The sequence below is a fragment of the Anas acuta genome, chromosome 2 (assembly GCF_963932015.1).
Source record: "Anas acuta chromosome 2, bAnaAcu1.1, whole genome shotgun sequence".
NCBI lineage: Eukaryota > Metazoa > Chordata > Aves > Anseriformes > Anatidae > Anas > Anas acuta.
The window spans coordinates 124504923-124529022 of NC_088980.1; the positions used below are offsets into that span (position 1 = coordinate 124504923).

Genomic DNA, 24100 nt, shown 5'->3' on the forward strand with positions numbered 1-24100 from the left:
TTGTGTCCAGCATCTTTAGGAGGCAAACCACAAGCAATTTGCTATCACAATAGCTTCTGAGGTCCCCAGTCACTTTATTGACAATTTCTCAGAAAAGGTTTCTTCATCCTCCCCCAGAAATTCCTGAGGAAATTCCTAATTCTATTTAAATCAGCAGCAAAACTCCATCTCTTCTGATCATCACTTCTATGCTGACTTCCTCTTTAATTCAGGTTTTCATTCTCAAGTTTTGAATAGAGAACAATTTTGAAAACAGCATAAAAGCGCGATGTGAAACACACTGTTTCCAGGTGCATGTTTAATGTGAACCTTGTATGTTTGCTCTAAACCTCCCCCATCAATCAAACACCTTAGCACATAGCTTATGATAAATTTGTCTTTAGAGTTCAGGTAAACATCTGTCACGATATAAACATGAATTATTTTTAGGAGGATAATGCTTCAATCCAGATATCAATGTGATGATGAATTGGGTTCAACTTATGGAATAAAGCAGAGATTCTTAAAAGAAACTTAATTAAGTGAGTCTTGGCAAGTCTCTCTGAAATCAAATGGCAATTGCTAAGGAATAATCATCAGTTGCTTTTCTGAAAGATGGAGGAGATAATGCTGGATTAATTAATATTAATCAGCAAGACTTTGCTAAAGAGTGGTGCATGACCAGCAAAGGAGCACTCTAAGGAATCTGGAAAGCATGCACCAAATTAAGGACAAATTAAGGACAGGTATTAGCAAGTAGAATTGCAAAATAGGAGGGACTGCAGAGTGATAAATGTGGGGCTGAGCACCCAGTGTCCTTGTTTCAAGGTTTTTATTTCAGAATAACTCTAGTTTTCTACCATGGAAAAGATGCCCACTAACAGCTGGAGAGCATTTAGTGAGCACCTCTTGTTTAGTTCTGCCCAAAAGATTTTTTTTTTTTTCCCCCTAAAGAAAACCTCCAGAATGCTAGTAAAAGTACAGTGAAGAGGATGATCTGCTTTGGTATGACACTCATGATCTAGAATAAAATGTCATATGGATGTGTCAACATATGTCCTCATGCAGAGGACATACACAATATGTCCTTTTACAATAACAAAAATTCTTCAGGAAGAAAATAAAATGACTGACAAGAAAGCACCACTGGAACAATTCCTCTTTTACTCTGGATTATCACAAAGACTCAAGAAAGAACTAAGTCTCAGCTTGAAGATAAGTAAGTGAGCCACAGCTGCTTTGGGGGGGAAAAATAATAATTCAGAGACAAGTGAGATGTTGTTGGAACAAGTGCTTAGATTATTTTCAAAACACTTTTACACATTACTCTTGTCCATAAGAAGGAAACATTAAGCAAGACATCTACTATTTCAGCATCTTCAATCTAGTCTTCTATTGATTTGCTTCTATGCTCCACCAGTGACAGAAACTAGATGCAATTATCTCATTGAGTTACAGCTCCCAGTGTCTTTCCTGTTACACCACATAGACAGTCTGTCCTCTTCACTGTCAGGTCAGGCACCACTGTTTTCCAGCTCAAATCTTTCCTAAAGATTCATTTATTGCATCATGCTCAGGAAATGAATGAACAATAGCAAAGAGAAATAAAAATTCCTCATCATGCTGTTCTCCAGGATCTCCAAAAGCTTCTATCTATCACTTGTTGAGGCTGCAAGAACTTCCTGGTAGAATTTATAATGTCTGATAGGGGCATTACATCAATGACAAACAGATACAAGTCTGTGTTTGCAGCTGATTTGAGCCATGTTTGCCAACTGGGGGCACTCAGCAGTGCTACCTCCCTTTCTTGCATTGCTGCAGTTTCCCTCTCCACTCACAAGCTGCAAGGCAGCCTGTACCTGGTCTCCCAGCTCTTGCTGTCAGCTTGGCACCACTTGTGCCTCAGCTGCTGGGTCAGAAGGGTGTAAATTGCATACCAAAGCTGTCGTGTGGTGAGGGGGTTTGGTGGACATCTGCCTTTGAATAGTGTCTATGCAGAAGCCAAGAGTCAATGACATGGAAGCCCTCCAAGGTCATATAGCAAACTAATGAATAGGGAGAATTGTAGTAATAAATTCTTGGCTTCCAGCTCCCACCTCATGCAGTTCCAGCATTATACTGCTTCCCTAGTAACAACCTCAGCATCACAGAGTGTACACACACCAGGCGTCTAGGGCAGTTAAAGATCCTGATTGTTTTAACAGAAGCTTTAGTTTCTGCTAAATCAAATCACAGTGATTTTTGCTATGATGCCCATATGCAATATTGAGTTTTCGATTACCCTCAGCTGTTTATGGTCAGATTTTAAACCAAAACTTTAAGTGGTCATTATTTTGGCTATATCTTTGTGAATGAAATTCACTTAAGTGTCCTCTGCTTTATTTATATCTGTCTGCAAAAGGAGTATACTTCCATTTATACCATTCAGTTATAAGAGTGAGGCGTGGAATGAGAGCCTGGAGAGTCCCGTGAAAACAAAGAAGTTGTGTAAATCTCAGGGTTATAATTATTTTCAGTTCTTCTGCATATAGGTCAAAGGACTGGCAGTATACTCCCAAGAAATGAAACATGCCACGAACGCAGCGGCTGCACAGGGACTGGAATCTGCATGGGTGCTCTGTGCACGGGTTGAATGTGGCTGATTCAGACCTCTGTCAGTTTGACCCTACAGCGCAGACTTCTGAGACTTCTAGCTAAGAGAAGGCGAAACAAATCTGATACAGATCTATATATAGCTACATGCATGTGCCTGTGTGTGTATATGCAATCTCGTACACGTCTCCATATATGTGCATGTGTGTTTACTAGGTATATACAATAATTTTCACTTTATCTAAGAAGGCAAATGACTGTACAAAAGAAAAATGCTTGAAGTAACAAAACGATCTTACAAAACCTTGAACATTATTCCTGTATTACCATGCCCCACATATCTACATCTACTGTCAACAGTGGCAACACAGCCATGAGGCAGAGGCCCATTTTTTTCTTACTAAATGAGCAGACAAGTTTCTTTGGATATATATTTACTACATATTGCCTTTAGAAAGCATCTCTGCCAACACTTACCACACATATCATGCACAACACGTGTCTTCTATTCTGGGCACATGAAAAAATGCTAATATCTCATTTACTACTGTGCAAGAACGGATGACAAATGCTAACCACTAATAAACAAGCAGTGTAACTGGATGCTAATGAAACTGTGAGAAAGCTGTTCTTATTGCTTGTTGGAGGAACATATGACTAGACTGGTAGTAAGCAAGGATTTTGGTAGTAAGCAAGATACAGTTTCAGTATCTTCGAAGTATATATGAAGCTTTTTTTCTACTAAAAGGCATGAATCATTTTGAAGATATTTAATAACATATCATATCATACTTGATAATAAATATATTTATGACTGTTTTAATGATATTTTGAAATGAAATGTGGTGGTGAAAGTTTGACTTTGTGTTAGTTTGGTAAAAACATGAAAAATTAAATTAACTTAGCAAATCTAATTTTTATAAAGTTATTCAATAACCTAAAAATATTAAGGTAATTAATTTCTGAAATAGAAACAGTATTATTTTTCAGCACATATTTACTAAAAGAACCAATCTGAAACTATTTTATTCAACAAAATAAATGAAAGTGTTTCAATTCAACACATGCACAAAACAAAGACATTTTTTGATGGCAATACTGAAAAGTGCAGACTATCCTCCTTCCCTGAAATGAATACATATTTCTAAAAAAAAACTTACTCCTGAGATTTGTGACACATTTTAATAGAAAACTCATAAGTTTCTGTCATCTTTAACAGTATTTTTGTTGTGTTTCTGCCAGATTTTGCTAAGCAGTCGTCTTTACTTCCTACCCCAAACCTGAGCAGCACAGTGTGACTGCAAGCTTTAAAGTAGTGGCAGATTGGATACCCATTTATATTCTATTTATTGCTCCATGAAGATTTATGATTTTTCCTCTCAATTTTCCTCCAAAGCAATGCAACCATTTCAGAGACAAAGGGAGAAACTGATTTGCCTAGGCTCTCCCAAATCACCTGATTTAAAATCCAGCTCCTCCATGGAGAGATCCTCCTCCTTTGTCTCATCTCACAAATGAGAAACCCTTTGGAGGATTCTCCTAAGTAGGAAAATACAGGACTTCTTTCTGCCTTATGGATACGTCCCAACTGTGTCTCTAAATGCAAATGCAAAAGAAGAGCTCAAAAAAAAAAATTAAAAAAAAAAAATCAGGACATCAGAGTCTCTGGCAGGGAAACCTAGAAACTTATGTCACTGCAGTGGCATGCAGATGTACACAAGGCAAGAAGGCAGCCCCACGCCTGTGCTTGCTGCGGGCACATGGGCACATGTCCCCACACTATACCCCTTGTCCCCGTGCACCCCTTGCCTCTCCCCCCTCTTCTCTCTTCCCTCCTCTCCCTCTTCTCCTGGGGAAGCAGATCCAAAGGTAGCAACCTCCACGTGAACCCTGGAGTTACAGCTGCCCTGACTGCTTGCTGAACTGATCCAGAAGGGTAAGATTTCTCCTCAGCCTGTAATGCAAACGTCCTGAGGATTTTAATTGTCTTATAAAATATTTTGCAGGAAGTGACAGCTCAGCCAAGGTGTTGATACCATGGCTTGTCCCATGCTGCATGAAATGTAAGGGTATGCGGTTTCCTCAGTGTGTTGTATTTATTTTCATCGATCAAAGGAGGCAATTTACTAAAAATGTCTGTCCTAATTCTTTTTTTTCAAAACAGCAATGACCTTTTCACCTGTATTAAAAAGTATGTACTATTGAATTTTTACAACAAAGGCAATAATAAAAAGATTTTAAATGCATTTTTTCTTTTGTTGTATTAACTCAATATTTAGATTAAATAAAGGAAAAAAATGAAAAACCTTGTTTCATGACTAAGCAATCGACTAAATTATTGGTGAACTATTTTTTAATAAAAAAAACCTTATCTTTATCACCACCTAAGCTTGAAGTTCAGATCTTTTCACTAAAGAAACAGAATAAAAATCTTTCATATTAAATAGATTTGAATTTATATGCTCACTTAAAAATACTCACTAGAGTAATCAGTGAAGGGCCATTCAAGCATTAAAGTAGGAAGGACCTACTCTCTGTGTCCCATGTAAAGAAATGCACGTATACTAAGGGCTTCCCCACAGGCTAAAGCCCTTCAGCAAAGCACAGTACAAAGGAATAGCATGAAATCTGTCCCTGCCTTTAGAATATCTCAAAATCCAATATGCTGATGGGAAGGAAGCAGCTACAGTGTGAGGGGGATAAGAAAGGTAATGGAGACAGTCATGTCAGTTTGGATTGATGGGCTTCGCATTTTCTGTGGGGGTAGATACTGGTTTGTTTCCACACTCACTGGAGAAGATCTAGGCTTTTACAATTTTTCTAATACAGCAATACCATTTATTCATTAGGCGGGGCATATGTCTTAACCTTAAGCATACTTTAGGGTGCATTCCCATGCCTGCTTCTCCTTATAATGCTAAAAACAATCTGAGGAGCAGATAATCAATAAGGCATCATATGAGTTGGGAGCAGCTTCCAGTACAGCAAGGCACCATGTGGCTCTTTCTCTTGATGCATCGGAGGGCAAACCCTGCCGTCACAACTTGCAATGGTGAATTGTTTTTAGGTGGAACAGGACAAGAACCCAAGAAGCATTTCCCTTAATCAAATTAATAGTTTCTGCAGAAAGGCTGGGCTGCTGGTACACTTATTGACTTCTCTGGCATTGCTGTAAGAGATAATTTAATCCAGAGCGTCTAACATGCTTTAAATCTGAAAATTCCTTCCACCAAGAAAGAATATACAGAAGCAATGGCACAAAGGAACTTTCTATGCTGCTACACCTCTTAGCAACTGGAAAGGCTTTTTCTTATGCTTTTCTGAATCATGTTTCCTGTTGAAAAAAGCAGTGAATTAGATAATGTTACCAAAAGGACTACTCCTGCCATTATCATATACAACACTATTTCACCGAGCAACAGAAAAGGAACAAAGAAGATTTTTTTTCTACTGATTTTAAATGCAGCTTTTAAAATGTAATCATTTACAGCGGGAAAACATTTCTCCACAAAGATGAAAGGAATTTCTGAAGGAGAAAGGAGCAAACTGTTCCCGTCCGTCCGCCAAAGGGATATATGAAACTGATGCTCTGCAAAGTGCCGGGACAAGCCGGGAACCTGTCTGAAATGCTCCAGGGGCACAAAACCCAGATTTCATGAAGCAAAACCAGTCATTGGTGCATCTGGTAAAATGCCATCTAGGCTAATTTGTTTTACTCTGCCAATTTAGAAAGTTACAGTGGAAACAGATATAAAAGTATCACAGAGATTTTTTTTTTTTTTTTTTGGTAAATGTTGTGTAAAAACAATTTACCTGTAAAAGGAAGGAATAATAAAAATGCCCATTTTCATATTTATTCTTTTATTGTTCCAATAGTCAAAATTATGCCTCATTCCTTCAAGTGAAGACTCCATTTCTGCTTCTCTTTGATAAAAGAGTGAGAAGAGTAACACTGCTTATTATTTGCCAGCAAGAAGTATTGCTCTTTATGGAGCTTACTCCACACTGGGGAAAATGTGATTTTTTTCCCTTTCTCCCAGAGAAAGCCATGAGTATTTACCTGAATTAAAATTATGGACCCACAAGAAAACTGAAATTTAAGTATAAGTGCTCCAGCCCTACATACCTATTCAAGGTGCGACATATATGTATTTCATACGGTCAAATAGCACACTGCTTTTGATCAGTAAGATTCACCATTTTTTGCTTACATTCATAACATCTGATGTGGTATTTTGGGATGCCAATGAAAACAGAACTATTAGTTCTTGGCACAGAAGCCAGGACCCATTTTCTGGATCCTTTTTGAAATACACCAAACATGCATAGCCAGCATAATGTGTCTTTTGGAGAACAGCAGGACACATCATTATCTACAGTTTTATGCAGCTTTCTACTAGATATGATCAAAACATTATAATTCATAAAGCAAAGATACAAAAATCAAATGCCAGTACACACTGTTTCACAAATAACAAAAGGACAATTTTACTTTCAGACCCCTGAAATCTTGAAAAAGAGCCATTACCTTCTTTGCGCCTTGTTCTTCTTCAACACCATCCCCTATAACCACATACACTACTTTCCTTCCAAATCTCTGAATTATTCGCTCAAAACAACTTTCCTTTCCTGGAAGAAAAAAAAAAAAAAAACACAACACAAAACAAAACAGACTATTCAGGATAGGTGGTCATGGGATATCATGAAATCACCTGCTATTATTTTAGCTTGGACCCCCCAAAACTTTGAATACATATTTACAATTACTGCGAGAGAAGGGAGAAGAGCCTCTCCTGCAGGATGGCACCACTCCTGGTGGTCCAAAGCCCACTGAAGCTTTGCTTCTGCCAGAGCAACTGACAGGCAGCATTCAAATCTACCCTGAAAGGTCCTCAAATGCACATGACATGGTAGATGTAGCATACCAGAGGTCTGCAATATCACCTTTCTTGTCTCCTGCACTAATCTGAGACAAGTTTCAGTGACGATTTCCCCACCAGGAGAAGTCTCTACCAGCTGTGTACAGCCAGTGTCCTCAACAGAGTAAATTGATTGAATCTGAGTAGAAATTCTAGCTTTTTCTCTGCAACCTGTGACAGCATTAATCACAGCTCCTGGAACAGTAGTATCCTGACATAGGAGGTCACCAAAAAGATTTGGATTTAAATGCCTGTAATCCAATACATGGGTAAGATCCTTGATCCTGCAATGGGATCCATTAACTTGGCTCATTAGTTCACTGCATAGACCTAGGGAAATGATCCCAATTCTGTACATACAAGGTATCAATACTGGGAAGCCAGAATGTAAGTGAATGCTTACAGTCAAATTTTCTTAAATGCTCCCGTTCTGAAAGATCCCTTCAGTCTGGTCATAATGCATGCTTACTTGTGTGTCTGCTGGGTGTCTAGAGCAACTGACAGGAAGAATTGTAATTTTCAAAATAGTTATTTCAGCTATAGGACAATAGAAACCAAACCATTCACTGACACCCTTTAACAGTAGCTCTAGGCATAAAAAACCTGCAACACTAACTAGGTAAAACATTCTTGAAAATTATGAGTTGTGTCATGTTACAAAAATCTCATGATTTTCTGTGACAGTCAGTGACTGGACATGGTATTCCAAAAGTATCCACCATCCTGTATACTTAAAGTTATAAGTGAACATTTACTACGAAGTTTTAATTGAAATGTGTATTTAAAGTATTATGATTCTATGTCCTAATTCGCCTTAAAGATTCTACAGACAGGTACAGTTACATTTTTACCCAGGAATTGGTTTTAAATCTTTTACGGCAGTGCTATCTAATTTCTATACAGAATTCTCAACCAAGTTTTTTAAAAAACAAAACCAAACAAAAACAACCCACCATTTTTTCTTGGCCATTTGAGCTTCCTGTATTATAGATACTTAAGAACACATTAAAAATGTTTTCATGTAGCCCACAATTTTGAGGGAATCTGAGACAGAACAGATACGTCATAATCATGTTAAAAACTACAAGCACTATTGCCATCTGGTACCATGTACCTCTATATGCTCATAATAACATCTTTTATATTGAACCAGAAAACAGAAATAAACATTTGCCCGGCTGAAGCTTATTACAGTCAGTATGAATGAACTTAAATAATTACATTCTGCAACAAAACATTCTTGCTTCTGGTAAATTGTTTACCAAAATTTGCTCCAGAGCACATGAAAATGAATGCAGCCAAGGCTTACCTTCACAGAATTTCTTCTGTTAATCTGAGATGACTGCAGTGGTCTCTACCGACAACCTACCAAAAAGCCATCTAAGCAGCAATATGCATTCAAAATTTTGAGAAAACACACAAAAAAAGTTACTATATTTCCTCCTAATAGAGACTGTATCAGTGTTTATAGAGATTAATAAAGTTTTCTGTGCTGGATCATGACATACATAAATAAGCACTTTTAAGGTGCCTTAGCATGAAACGTATTTCATGAGATCAATTATTAATCTGTATACTTCTAAATATGTATTAAGAAAAAATACATAGAGACTACAGCAGCTTTTTATTTAGAATCACAGCTACACATATAGCACAACGTTATAAAAATAGCTCACCTATTTTAGTTGCGCTGTAAATATTCTCTATGGGAAATACGACCCCTAATCCATACAACAAGACTTTTGCCAGAGCTGGAATTAGTTGAGTAGTTGTCACAAGAATATTCACACAATTTGTCCTGTGGAACAGAAAACACATTTTTTTTTTTTTTTTTTAACAAAATGAAACAAAACATCAAATCAAACCAAACCAAATAAAAGTTTATCCCTCCCATCACAAACCTTCATCATTATTATTGTCACTTACTTTGTGAAGAAAGTTATTTTTCTCCACCTTATGGGAGATCAAAGTATAGAACATCAGGGTCAGACCAGAACAAGGAATGAGAAGGTCCCCCAGGCCAGTGTTTTGTCCACCAGACCAGGCAGCCTCTTCTAAATCACCAGCAGACATCCTAATGTTTTTTAACTGCTCCATGCTCTTCATACTCACCTTGAATGAATAAGGGTGAGTGCTTTCAGTGCAAGTGTTAACCAAGAATCCGTCAAAGCTTCAATTTCTGCTCTTAGTTGTAACCATGCTTCTCTTTTTGCTGGACCAAGAAGACCTGCGGAGTAGATAAGGGCATGTCTGCACCAAAATTAAATGACATTCTGTCATTTTCCTTTGTTTTCATTAGTTCAGATACAAGTTTCCACACAGTGCAAACTAAACAGCTAGTTAAATATTACGATGTTAAAAAAGTAACAGAAAACAAAAATCTTTCCTTTTTGTTGCTTCTCATTTATATTTGTTATATACTTCATAGTCACTTGCCTCCAACATTGTTTTTGTAGGTATTGTATATTTCTTTTACTCGTCTGTAACGGAAAGCCAATTTTCTCATCCAGTCGACTCCTCCACGCACCCCCGTTGCGAGGCACAAATTAGCACTGGTGGCGGCTGCAGGAAAGCCGTCCGTTCCAAAGTTATAGGTGCTATTTAGAAATAAGAAAACCCCAAAATTAACTGAATGCAAAAGGCTATATTCAACCATCAGCTACTCACTGCTGGCTTGCAAAGGCTAAAACAGCTAAAAAGACAATGGGCTACTGTAAGCATTACAGCAGTTTATCATTTTCCCAGGGAGAAACTTGCAAAGCAACATTTTATCTCTGTCAGTTCTCTTGTACCTTAAATCTTGACCGTTGTCATCTGAAGACACGTCATCAATGTGAACCTGGTCGCATTCCTAAGGTGAAAGAAAGACTTTAGGATTTTCTTGATCTTGCAAATCTTAAAAATAAAACTATAAAAAGCCATGAGCAATCTACTCATCAGGGATATTTTTAATTGTGGAAATCAGTAGATGGCAGTCTTGTTAAAACAACTCTTTTACCTATTCCTTGTGCTCATTTCTTAGAATAAATGCACACCATGATTAGCTACTACTGTTAAATGGCTTTCCAAAAACACATTTTTGTGTTTAGAAAGGAAAGTGGTTAAAAACAATTAGCATATGTGTTCCATAAACGTTCTTGTAGCCTTTCAGGTACCTTAAAACATCAGGCTGCTCAAAGCTGATTCAGTCAGTGCATAAGTGTAACTGAAACCAGACATTTTGGTAAATGTAACATATTAGAAAAATTAAACCTGATGCTAACCGCCAATGAAATTATGACCTCTGATTGCTGTTGAGCCACACACCAACACAGCCTGAGGCCAGTGTTTCAGAGGACTGCAGACGAAAAATCTGTTCCTAGTTTGCCATTCATTTGAGAGTTGTGAGTTTCCTTCTCTCTCTTTGGTCTTAGTGCATGAAAGCAGCATGCAATGATGAAGAAAATCCGAACAGAAATAGCCAGATGAAACCATCTTTCTTCAGCAACTTGCATGCAAACTAACACAGCATATTTATAATTAGCTTTGTCCATCACTAGATTTAAAATCATAATGCATATTGTTTATCCACTAAAAATTTTAAAACATTACTATTAACGATTTAACTTTTGGCAGGAAAACAAATAGACCTCTGGCACTGTAGATCAATCTCAATTCAGTGACTGGAACATAATGGATTTGAGTTATTTTAATAATTTCCTCTTTTCTCACTTAATGTGAAATCCTATAACAAACATGATCTATTTTAAATATGAAAATATTTCAGTCCTTTATTTTTGTGTTACTGCTTTCCTCTGAACAAATTTTTCTCTCTCCATGGATTTCTGAGGAAGGGAGGGAAGATAGAAGTGGAAAGAAACTCAAACCAGCTGTTCCCTAACAGAATTAAAATCATGACCCTCAACCCTTTTTCTAAAACATCTATTTTCCAGCCAACCCTCTCCCAGCAAGCAGCAAGCTCCAAGGAGGAAAAGACTTTGACCCTGTAACCTTCTCCTCCTCTCCTGAGGTCAACAACCTCAGATAAGAAAAGAGCTGAAGAAATCTATTTGGCCTCACATGATGGCTGTGAATTTTAGATTTTTAAAAACATGGGTCTATAAAAAATACCCCAGAAACTTTTCAAATGATTTAGAAGAGTAATGTGTGGTCTTTTGCACTTCTACAACATGGAATTCTTCTAATACACACTCTTGTATATTTTATATACAGTAGTAACATAATAGAGGCAAAATGATAACCAGCACAGGAAAGACGACAGTACAGTTGCTCATATTTAACCACCATACAGTAAATTTCCTCCAAAGGCAGACCAAATGTATTAGATGTACAGACACAGCTGAAACTACAAGTGTGAACATGTGTTGCAAAGCTTTGAAACGCAACTAGACTAAAAAAATTCAGAAGCTTCTTCAGCAAGGTATCAAATTCAAATAAAATAAGTTGTGTTGTTGTTTTTTAAAACCAAAAGTAACTTTCTATCCAAATGCCTGTGAAGTTAACAACTGAATGTGCACTGAGTATAAGCTGTTGAAAGGACACCCTCCAAAGTTACCCATTTTAGTTTTTCTTCCATTGCGCTCAGTGTATTCTATCTGGGTCTCCATGGATCGAAAACTTAAGCTTGAATTGCCAATGTAGCAGTGAAAATTATCAAGTCAATAGCCTCCTCTGCCAGCTTGGAAATGATGAATGACAACTGGAAAAAGTTGCTGGAGAAAAAGATTCAAAACAAAAATTTTGGGAAAGTGACCTTTTTTTTTTTTTTTTTTTTGTTTTTGTAGCAAGCATAAAACTAAAAGGAGTACAAGATCATCTTAAAGGAGAGGCTGAAAGAATGAATAAGTTTACAAACTTCTGAATTTCACTCAGATGTAAAACAGAAGCATGATGGATGAGACCATTACACCGTAGATCCCACGGTTAGAGAGGACGTGGACCTTTATATTGAAGTGCAAGGTCTTGGGACCATCACAAGCCCTGGGATATGTCAGATCTTATTTCTTTTCTTCTAACTATCTCTTTGGTAGGCCGAAAGTGAGAACTGAAATTATACAAATGATATAAATCACAGTATTGAAAGAAAGAGATTTTGGAGAGAAAACAAAACAAAACACAACAAACAACATCAACAACAAATAAAGACCGAAATTGGTGATATAAAGGCTGAGAAACCGTGTCAAGAAAGCAAGCAAAGTGAAGAAAAGGTCATAAACCTCACAACTTTCAGGTGAAATACTGCATATAACGGAGAGCGTCCTCATTTGTGAGAAGAAAAAAGTCAAGTTGGCAAAATTTAAAGCACAAGTAATACATGTTATAATTTGGAAAGGACTGAAGACAAATGTGATTGACACTACATTACAAGTAAAGGAAGGTCACAAACAGTGCACAATTGTTTTGTTCCTCTTGAGTGGCAGGGCACTGCTTTCAGGCTAAATGTGAGATCGGAGTGCCAGGTATTTTTTCATGCTGTCTAGCTGACTTGGACTGTGTGGTAATGACTGATGAGGTGCATTTTTCAACCCCTGAACATAGGAAGGAAAAACACTCATTTACCAATTGCTCTTTTACGAGTGAAGTTATTTAGCAATAGCTCTTCAAATAAGCTAATTACTTGCCTACTGTTAATTGATTTGGTCCAACTTTCTTTTTGAACACCTGGTGTTTGTTTTCATCTGATTTCTTTTTGTGGATCATTTTGCTCTTGAGCAAAGACAATCACCTGAGACACTGTCCAGTTCCCTGACTAGGTATAAGCAAGTACCCACATGTTCAACACTTTAAAATAGCAGTTCACTCAATATTCATCATAACCAGGGCTATACTAAAATGAAGTTTTACATTGATCAACAGATAAAGTCTGCATTTCCAATTACTACTTTTTTGCAAAGATATAACATTTTACATATAATATAATGAAATTCCTCAATTACTTCCCAAAACAGCTTTTGTGGTGGGAACCAGCTTAGGGCTAAACAACAATGCAGAAAACAAAACAAAACAAAACGGCTTGTTTGTAGGTTTATCATTTTAAACATTTACAGAATATATTTAAAACTTTTGTAACACTTTTGTAGGAAATACAGTACTAGTGTTATCCCTCTAATTTCTCTGGTGAAGTGATATTTGAATTAATATTGAAAGTCCCTGTAGAAACACTACAAATACATGTTATTTATGCAGATGTATTTTATTATGATAGAATCAGTGTAGTAGTCAGCTCCAAAGCAGAACATCAAAATTGTTGGATTCTCTTTTAAAATAGCCTGAATTGGCAAGTGAGGAGCAAAGTATCCCGTGGCTTATGTATAAAGATTATGCAGCAAGCTGTGTTTTGCTCCTAAAGGTATTGACCTTGCAACTTCAGTGAATCCAGTTTGAAATCTTCATGAGGGACTACAAGTGATGACATGTTTGCACTGAAGGTTTAGATTTCAGGCAGGCAGGCTGAGATGCAGCTCTGTGCTTTGGGAGCTCTCTCTGGAAAGCTAAATGCACTTGGTATAGTTCAGGGATAATATGTTCAGAAGTGCAAAGCATCTTAAGACACCTAAATCCTATTCTCGCATAGGTCCACCTAAATTGCACTGATTTTAATAAAGCCACTGCCAAAGCGCTTAACTCACCTGTGAAAAAAAGATTTGAGTGAATAAAATGTACAGAAATTATAAAAGACACTATGCATGGTGCCATATGCAACTTCACTGCGTGAGAAGCAGGTACAGGACAGGACAGGTATTCTCAAAAAGCAATTTAGGCTAGGTAAGTGACTCTGCTCTGACTCCCCTCCAGTCAGGGGAGACAGAATTGTTCAGAGTGACTCAGACAGCTCAAGTGGAAACCCTGATCTCAAATCTCCCACCCATGGGAGATTTACTCCCCTGCAGCTACGGTAGTACAAGCCAGAGGAACCAGCAACATTTGCTGAAAACGTGGCATTAGTTAATAACTTCCTAGACAGTCAAGAAGGCTATTGCCATAACATTTGCTCAGTGTTGAAAACATGCTCCATAAGGAGGAGGTATGCTGCCCTTTAGAGAGATAAGCTTGAGATGGTGTGCAGGGAGCAGAGCCAAGCTGCACAGGCTGGGAACAGCAAGTTGCTGCCCTGCACATACATTTCCCCCTTCCCCTACAGCCAAGGCCAGCAATCAGAGGGCCACACCCAAGCTGGTGCTTTTCCTTGGTCAGTTTTCTGAGAGGCCAGCACACTGATGGCTGCGACAGGGACAGGCAGGAGTGTGGCAGGATGGCAGGAGCAGGACTGGTGCTCGGGATAGCAACCAGGCGGTGCTCAGCGCAGCAGCCCGGAGCTGTCTCAAGGAGGCACTGCCTGTGAGCTGGGGAGGTTTGTTCAAAAGGCCTCATGGAAGAATAGTATTTTATTGCATTTGCATTTAATTCATCTTCTGTAAAGAAAGAGAGCAGGGCATTTTATTACACAAATGGCACCATGAAAGAGAGCAAGTTGTGAAATGCAGGAAGATTTAAAAGCCTTTAGAACCCCAAATAAGCAATTGTGGAGAGAAAGAATGTATTTTCCAAATACTTTTAAAGTCCAAGTGTGGGTGAGGGAGGACTCTATTAACATGCTTAAAGCATGCTGAAAGCGTGCACATAGATATGTCATTAGTGATGGTACTAGGATTTATCATATAGCCTAGGGGAATATGAGCTTTGTATCCCTCAGACCTTCCAATGCCACAACTGGTAGCTTAGCTTGAAACACATCTCCTGCAGCAGCTAAGTTAAACCAACAGATGTTGCACATAGTTATCAAGGCTTGTTACTGCATTCCCTTCCATCAGCTCTGCTTTGGAGCTGGGACCAACGACAGATATATGCTTGCAGGAGCTCCTTAAAATTGCTGCAGTTGTTTGCTAAGTCAAAAAATGTCTCCAGTGAAATGCACTAAGCCAAAGAAAAACAACTGAAAATGAATGACTAGATGAGTCTACCCTAAGCCTTGTACATGGAAAGCTTCTGTCTTCTCCCTCCTCCATTCCCAGAGCATTTGCTAACTCCTTCCTGCTCACTTTTCTTCCTTCTCTTTTCTGTTTTTGTATGATGAGCCAAAAACTCCCAGAGATGCTCCAGTCATCATTCACAGCTCTTAAAATGTCTGAACCTATGTAGCCTTCTGGAATTGTTCCTTTAAACTAACTTGGGATTTTTATAAAGATTCATATGCAAAGCATTAAGTTATGGCAGAAATGTTCTGCAAATATTTATATTACTTTGTTCCTTCACTACCACCCGTCAAGTTGTGCACTTTTGCCATAATTATGTAAAATATGCCTTACTACACAATTTACTGTAGGAAAATTAATAATAATAACAATAAAAAAAAGAGATTAAGGCTGCTACAGGAGTTCCTCTTATCTGTGCCAATACCACATGCCAAGTGGAGTGACGTAATGGCTAGCATGCTGATCTACATTTCAGTGTTACAAAACTAACAAAATAAATCTATTAAGTTTTCTGCCTTTGAATAAATATTGAGTGTAAGATAACTGGACAGCTTTGCACACTATGAAAAGGAATAATGTGAATAATGTTATGAACATAACCTCAGAGGATGCCACAGTATTACCATCCCAAATCTGCTGACTATAGCTAGAATACATTTCCACATTTGCTTAATCTTCCTAATTTACCGTGAGAAAACTAACACCATGCTGTCAACTAACTGTTTCAATACCTTAGTCTGCAAAGTAAAATGACAGGAAAAGAAAACAACAACAAAAAAAAAAGATAAAAAAAAGAGGAAAAAAAATCCAACAACCCAAAATTTTAGAACAAGCTATTTTCATTTTGCCTTTACATCAGCGTGTCCATTGAGACAACCTGGAAGCTGGCCAACTCACAGGAAATGATTGCTGGGATTCTCTGTTCCTCTCATATCTGTCATTACGCAATTATATCCACTGCTGCATTTTCCCTACTGAACGGTAGAGAAATGTGGTCATGTACATGTGAGAACAGATCTGGCATAACAAGTTAAAGCTGCAATCCTTTATAAATGCGGTGTATCTGAAAACCCTTAATTAAAAAAAAAAATAAAATCCTCATGTATGCTGCTATGTGTTACGTACTTTTTTACAACAGGAATATCTCTGTGTACGCCTCATCTAGAAGTCAGAAATATCCCCTTTTAGGTCTTAGGTTTTTATACCTGCTCCACAAATATTTGGAACTTCTATAAACCATCACAATGTGTGTCTTTGGGAAACAAAGGTGCATACAAATTCCAAAGATAGTTTGCTAAATTGTGAATGGCTTTTATTTTATTTTATTTTATTTTATTTTATTTTATTTTATTTTATTTTATTTTATTACAAATCATTTGCTTTCTCCATCTTTTTACTTATAGCTGATTACTACAACTAATCTCTATTCTAATTTTAGAAAAATGGCACACAAGGATCCCAATGTTATTTAATTGCAGTAATTAAATTCAAAAAGTAAATTCCATTTTTTTCTTGACTGGAAGGACAGCAAACTCTTTAGTATGTGTGCAGGTTAGAAAATCAACATAAAGTAAAACAACACCACATCTGTAACCTGTATATATGCACAGCCTGTAGCAAATGAGCCTCTACTGTACTTGCTAAGCATACAAAAGAACTCCACACTTCCTTTCAAGCTGAGGCAATAAAGGCTTAAGTGCTGAACTTCCTAACCCATCATCCTGGAATGCCTGCTAACATACAACATAAATCCATGTGAAAAAGCAGAGACTACGGTTCGCAGGTTCTCAATACTGGCACTCAATTGGCAGGACCTGTCATCTCTGTCTAGCCTGCACTTTGTGACCCTAACATTTTCTCTTCTTTCCCACCACAATTATTCGTCACTGAAGAAAAAAGGTGCAGATTACCTGTGGGTCAGGCACAGGATATGAAGAACAAAGAGAGTTCTTGAAATCCACTTCATTCTGTCTGACAATTTGTGGATGAACAGTCAAGGAACTAAATCAGGCAGTGAAGACTTTAAAAACACTCCCATATTAAACTTAAGGCTATAAAGAGAAACTTATAGTGTAAAAAACCAAACAAGCAAAAAGAAAAAAAAAGAAAACAAAAACAAACAAAGCAAAACACAATAAAAAAAACATGTTTCATGGTTAAAATGTCAAATCAAAACAAAGATAAAGTTAGGTTATTAGCTATAAAAAGATGGAAAAATAATAAGGATGGGGGACTAAGAACTCAAATTATTTAACAAACTCATTGTTGGAGCTGATGACTCAGAAGTTCTCTACAGCACTGGACATTTAACTGCTGTAAAATATACAACAGAGTCCATTATTTTCTAATAGAAAAAGTGATTTAAATCCTATTCTGCTTGCTCACATGAACAAGTGCATTTGGATTAAATGCAGTACTCCCAAAGTAAACAGTGTTTGTTCCAAAATAAATACAGATCTCATTCTGCAATTTGTGTTTATTGCAGTAGCTACACTAAAATCAAGGTTTACATTTTCTTTTCAGCTGCACCTTGTAACTAGGAGAATTCAACTTAAAATAAACTATGATCTAAGAAATATCTATATAACAACTATTATGTGCCAGTTATGTTCCCACAGCAAAAGAAAACACTATTTTGCTAGTTTGCTTTGCCTTACAAGTATAATGAAGCATGTATTTCAAGAACTGACAGCAATATGTTAGGATCTTTCCATTTTGTGTTGGAAAGGTAGATCAAAATGTAAAATCATACTTGGTCAAAGGGTCAGCAGAGATCAGGACAATTGCAGTAAGTGTAGTCCTCTAAAACCCAGAGCTTTCTCACTTGCACTAGCGTGCAGAGTGCCAGGCCAACAACAGACTCTTGCTAGAACTCCAATAGAAAAATTTGCCATTCTATTTCCATACATCTTGCAGGATAAGACAAAGCAAGAGGACGGTATCAGAGAAAAAACAAAAAACAAACAAACAAACAAACAAACAACAACAAAATAAAAAAACAACAACAAAAAAACACAATTGACAGAAAAGGCTAAATACTACTCAGGTTTATCTTTTTAAAGAGCCTGTGTAACTCCTGGGAAGGGCAGTGTTAAGTTCAAAATGTCAAATCCACTTTATTTTAAAAGTTCAGCACTTCACATTGTAAATACCTTCTTTACGACATGATTCATGTTATCTACAGATATATAGTTTTGAAAACAAAACAAAACAAAACCTATGACTAAAACCACCTATGACTAATGAAAGCTAGTGAAAATAAAATAAAAATGTGTTTAAAGAAGTAACAAAAGTCATGAACCTGGTCAGTATGTCCTGAATTATTCCCAAATGTATTAACTTGAAAGTATACTTTATACTTTAGGAACACATACATTTTATTGAAACTATATACTAAGGTTGAAACTATATACTAAGGTACTAAGGTTTTTCAAATACATTTAAATTTCAAACAATTTCAAAATTAAACTTATGAAATGACTGAACTTTCCATAGAAGCCTTAAAACAATGTCTCGTATCTCAGGAAATGAGAATGCTCTTTTAGTTTACGTAGAAACTTTTCACAAGAAGATGTGACCTCTCTCATTTCTGTGTGATCAATTCATTTAAAAAAGCTAGTGGGACAAAGTCTGGGATTAAAATTCTCTCCTTTTTTTTTTTTCTTTTTTTTTCTTTTTTTTCAGTACAGGCAGCTAAACATTTTGCTCTATAGGCAACCTAAAGAGCTTTGCACAAAACTTTGCATTTTTCTCCCTTCCTTTCTTCTCCCTCCCCAGATGTTGCTGGGGAGATGTTCTGTGGCAGAAGCAGGGAGTCAGCTGAGGCAAAACTGCCTTGTCCGTCTGGGGCAGAGGATGACTATCTGCTTTGCCAAATCTCTGGAAATGTTAGTTGGCAGCTTTAGTGTCACCTTACAGCCTTACATTTATAAAAAGGGGAAGGAACAGGAATGTAATTAAGTGATAAAGTGATGTTATGAGCTTGGTAGGCTTGGTAATTCAGCTGAGTTGTATGGATGTAAAGACCACTCCATCTGATTTTCTTGAGAAAGGAAATCATACAAGGCTTATCTTCAGTGACACATAGTTTGAAGGTACTCATCAGTGGTAATATGAAAAAATTTATGTGATTAATAATTGTATAAGCCTGTAGGAATGATTTTCTCAAGTGAACTATGGAGGTATTTGTTATTCTTTGTAACTCGTACTCATGAAGCACAGCAACACATTCCACAACAGCCAGGCATCATACATTTCAGATGGGTCAAAACTTTTAGCTGGGTTTTGCACATACCAGCAAAGCCACAGTTCTGCCTACAAATAAATACTTTGTCTTGTTTTTCTGTTCATTTACCTACAGCTACATATACAGTCCAATTTAGTTTCACATTCATGAAGAGGAACTTCGTGAGCTTTCTGCAAGTCACCCATGGTTGTAATGTCACATAGATGATAAACTGTTTCCAGTCACTCCTTCGTATACCTATCAGGGAAAACTCCTTACTTACCCTAATTTGTATTTCCTTTCTTTTCTTTACTTCCTGCAGTGAAACTGAGCTGTTTTTGGATTGCTACTGTGAAAAACCAAATGCAAATAGATGGGCGATCTGCTAAGATAACTCTAAGTGCCTGCCAGAATAGAGTTCACAATCCTTGGTTCATTAGAAAGCAAAATCTCCTAACATTTGTAGGACTTAAAGTACCTTAAAAATTAGGTTTACATCTAAAAATAAATATAGTGCTGTAAAACAAACAAACAAACCTTTACTGAAGTTTTTGAAATAATCATATCAATGAAATAATCATAATCATTTTCCTAGAATTCTCTATTACTGAATGCAAATCATGGGATCCTCATTGAACATACCTAGCCACAGCCTGGTCAGGAAGTTGGAAGTTCCCTTTGCAGACAGCACAGACATCAACAGGAGGTGCACTCTTATTTCAGCCCAAGTTTCATCCCCTTTCTAAACAGATGTTCCTTTGGAGGCCCTGAGTGAATCGGACTACTTTGGATGACCAGAAAAGTTCAGCTGTCCTTACAGTATTTGGGGATTGGAAGGAGATAATTCAGCCAGTTCTATCTGAAGTTATCCTCTCTCTGCAACCATCCATTATATTTCATTGGCAAAAAAAGCTTTTTCATCAACCTGTCTTGAATTTGTCTATTTCTGAATTTGATGGCCCAGAAATCTATTTTAACCATGCTTTACATACCTTCCTACCTGTTTTTGTAACACCTGACTAAAGCTGTTTCTTATTCATCATCCAAGTAACCACTTAAGAAGTAAAAGGCCAAATGTCCACCAACACTTGCTAGGTCCATCTTCTAAAACCAGCCAAATCAGGCTAACTTTGCCAAAATCAGATAGATGCCTCATAGCTGTAGAACCAGACCTAGTGGCCTTAATAGGAACTTCTGTCCTTTTCTTCATTGCTAAATGAAGCTCATTCAGCAAAACCCATCACTTTCTTACAGGCTGGGCTACTATATTCTCAGCTGTTGTATTCTTAGCAATCATTATTCACATGATCAACATGAATGATTACATTCAACAGTCATAAAGAGCTGATTCCGTTTTTATCTGCATCTCAGGCTTTATGCATGCAAAATATGTTTATTTCATAGACTGGTATCTACATATTTTTAAGGAAGACATTCACATTATGCAAGAATGCACATGCTATTTTTTCTAGTGTCAGAGAATATGAGAACATATAATGTCCTTAAGAAATACATTTACTTTGGCATCATTGTCAATATTTACTTTTGGGTCAGCCTCCTGTTTACCTCCAGAGGAGATAATGTCTAGTCATCAACAGCTCTGTTCCTCTGTACTGAAAATATATATATTTTTACTGACATCAACACAACTAGGTTGATTTTCTTTGCTGGTACATCATTGGTGATCTCAGCACAACAAAGAAAATTCATACCATAGTCCTACACTAAGTTCTTGTAATGTTCAGAGACTAGTTAGCAAGTGAAATGTTTTAAATAGAACTGGGGTAATTGTGCATAAGAGAAACAAAGAGCAGGAAGCACTCCAAGTCATGTTTACCCCTTAAGCAGCTGCTACCCGTTGCTGAAAAAAAAACATCCTAACCAAAATAGTAACATCCCCTGCCATCTTTCAACAGCTTTCTTTATGAATGATTGAATGATTAAAACTCATAGAGTTGCTACATGGTTTTAAGAGACTCATTAGTTCTATACAACTTTACAACTCATCTTGTGATAATACCAGCTCTAATAGAGGTGCTGCAGACCAAATCATTGGTTTAATCTTCGGAGCATTCTGAAAGCTTATCAAAAACAGTACCTACATACCTAAACTGTTAATGGCAACTAAGTTAATTAATATATTAATGCATCATCCATTACATTTTCCTCCTAAAAATATTATTTCAAAAAACAAGTTAAAGTGATACTGAGAAATAATAATAATGATCAATATTTATAAATATTATAACCCAAATAATTAAAATATAAATATTATAACTAAAATAATAAAAATATTAAAAAATAAAAAATATAACTATAAAATAATATTAAACATCTAGTGAAAAGAAAAAAAAAACATTTTCTACTAATTATTTTAAATCATATATACAAATATATTGTATGTTATCTCAAAGACAGTGGTATAAATTTACAGTAATTTTACAGATTTTGGAAGAATTATTTTAAACCCCTGCAACTGAAAAGCTAGAAGTTTCACTTGCTTTATGGACAGGAGAAATAGGAGCTATTAAACAATACACACATGCTATCACAAGTAACTTGCTTTGGAACAGAAGTACTTAGAGGAGCAAGGCTCTGATTTACTGTTGTTCTGATTTCTTCTTTTTAATGGGTTACCCCATCATTTTATAAACATAATTTGTCACCAACACCAGCCAGAGTTCTCTGTAACTACTTTTTGCCTTTCTTTCAGATCTGTTATCCCTGCTGAGAGAATCTACTAAAGAAGAATTTTTCATACTGACACCAACTGTAGTCTTGCTGTGAATAACCACATTCCCATAAAAATCATTCCATTTATTGCAAAGTTGTTGGCAGACCATAGGAATAATAGTCAACTCAGGAAACCTTTTATCCTGAAATCACATAGCTTAACCCTTCACATGACTATATGAAGTTTATATATAAAAACTATATTAGCACACTACTGATTTAATGCTTTAGGCCAGGCAATTTTGCTGTTGGCAAGTTTTTAAAATAACACTTTCATGGTACCTTTTCTTTTTTTAAAAAAAAAAATAAATTAAAAAGGACAAAAAAAAAAAAAAGGAAAAAAAGACTAATGTGGAATCAACCAAGAAGCATTCAGGACTTTTCTCTTAATTTACTAAGTTGTATTTACATTTATAGATTCTTTCCCAGTACCTGAAATAATAGACTCCTGGGTGCATTTCTGATGATAATCTGAACATGTGTGTTCATACAAAACTTTTTCTATTTTTTCTATTTTTCTACCTTCGTGTGGTAAGATGCATTTATTTACAAGATAATGGAACAATTAAAACAAAATCACTGGTGTGTGTGTGTGTGTGATTTTTCTGTTACGCATTATATTTGCTTTGTTAAAAGCAAATCTGTACCAAACTAGTCTAGATTAGACTCAGGAAAGAGACATTACTTTTGTTACTCCTCGTGATACTTTGGGAGTCAGAGGTTGTTTCTATTCAAATTTACGTCTGAATTTATTAAAGTAAATTAGCAAAAAAGTTGGTGTATGTTTTCATTTCCTTTTTTGTTCTGTTTGTCAACCCTCATTTGTAGCTAATTAGGGTTAATTTATGCTTTATTCATTTGAAGAAGTCCATAATGGGAGTTTTGGATTTATATACATACTTTTAAGAAATATATACACTGATATACACTTTACACACATTTTTATATATATATGTGTGTATATATATATGTATGTACACATATATATATGTATATATATAAAATATATACACTATTATTTTTTTTTCCCCAAATAAGTGAGTATCAGAATATTTGACTGGTATTGTTAAACTTTTCAGTCAGAAAAAAAGAAATCTTAGAAAATCTGTTGAGTTATAATTGCTGTTACAATTGTCTCTCTTTCATTCTTACCAATGTTATAGAGCAAGTTATTCCCTTGTGTATCCATACTTCACATTCACAATATGGATATGGTGGATATGTAAAATATGTAGAAGAAAAAGAGGAGATCCTTCAACTGATTGCAATGATTTTCTATGGTTCGGAAAGGATCATTTGCTTAGATATATCTGATCTTTCTTGTGGCAATAATATATCAGCTGAGCTTACTATTCATGTCATCTGTCTGTATTCTGCTGACACTGAACATTTAGGAACTATAATCTGATATCTGCATAGGACTTCAGGTAACTTTCAGAAAGGGCGCAGTGTCTCTGCCTGGACTGCCCTGGTCTGACTGAACAAGGATCTTGGAAAAAAATAAAGCAAATACTTTGTTACTTCAATAACTCTTGTTTCTTTTACAAGCTTTCCACTTACATTTTAAAATTCCTCTTTAAATACTCACACTTGAACAACGCACATTAAGATTGCATTAGTTTACTAGTTAGAATCACCCAGCTTCCTGACCACATTTAAAGACAAACTTTTGAAATGCA

At 36.4% G+C, this 24100-nt stretch overlaps 1 protein-coding gene across 16 annotated transcripts in view; it reads right to left on the reverse strand.

Annotated features, from left to right (window-relative positions):
* The window catches only part of EYA1 (EYA transcriptional coactivator and phosphatase 1), a 162570-nt gene that overhangs the window by 1374 nt on the left and 137096 nt on the right, over positions 1 to 24100 (reverse strand). For 15 of the 16 annotated variants that reach the window (XM_068672079.1, XM_068672074.1, XM_068672078.1 and 12 more), the window contains 5 exons: positions 10283 to 10341; positions 9927 to 10087; positions 9603 to 9717; positions 9167 to 9288; positions 7100 to 7200 (listed from right to left, as the gene is read on the reverse strand). In XM_068672079.1, coding sequence (XP_068528180.1) covers positions 7100 to 7200; positions 9167 to 9288; positions 9603 to 9717; positions 9927 to 10087; positions 10283 to 10341 — 558 coding nt within the window. Of the gene's footprint in view, positions 1 to 7099; positions 7201 to 8799; positions 8856 to 9166; positions 9289 to 9602; positions 9718 to 9926; positions 10088 to 10282; positions 10342 to 24100 lie in introns of those variants that run through there. The other variant, XM_068672082.1, reaches the window with a different exon arrangement.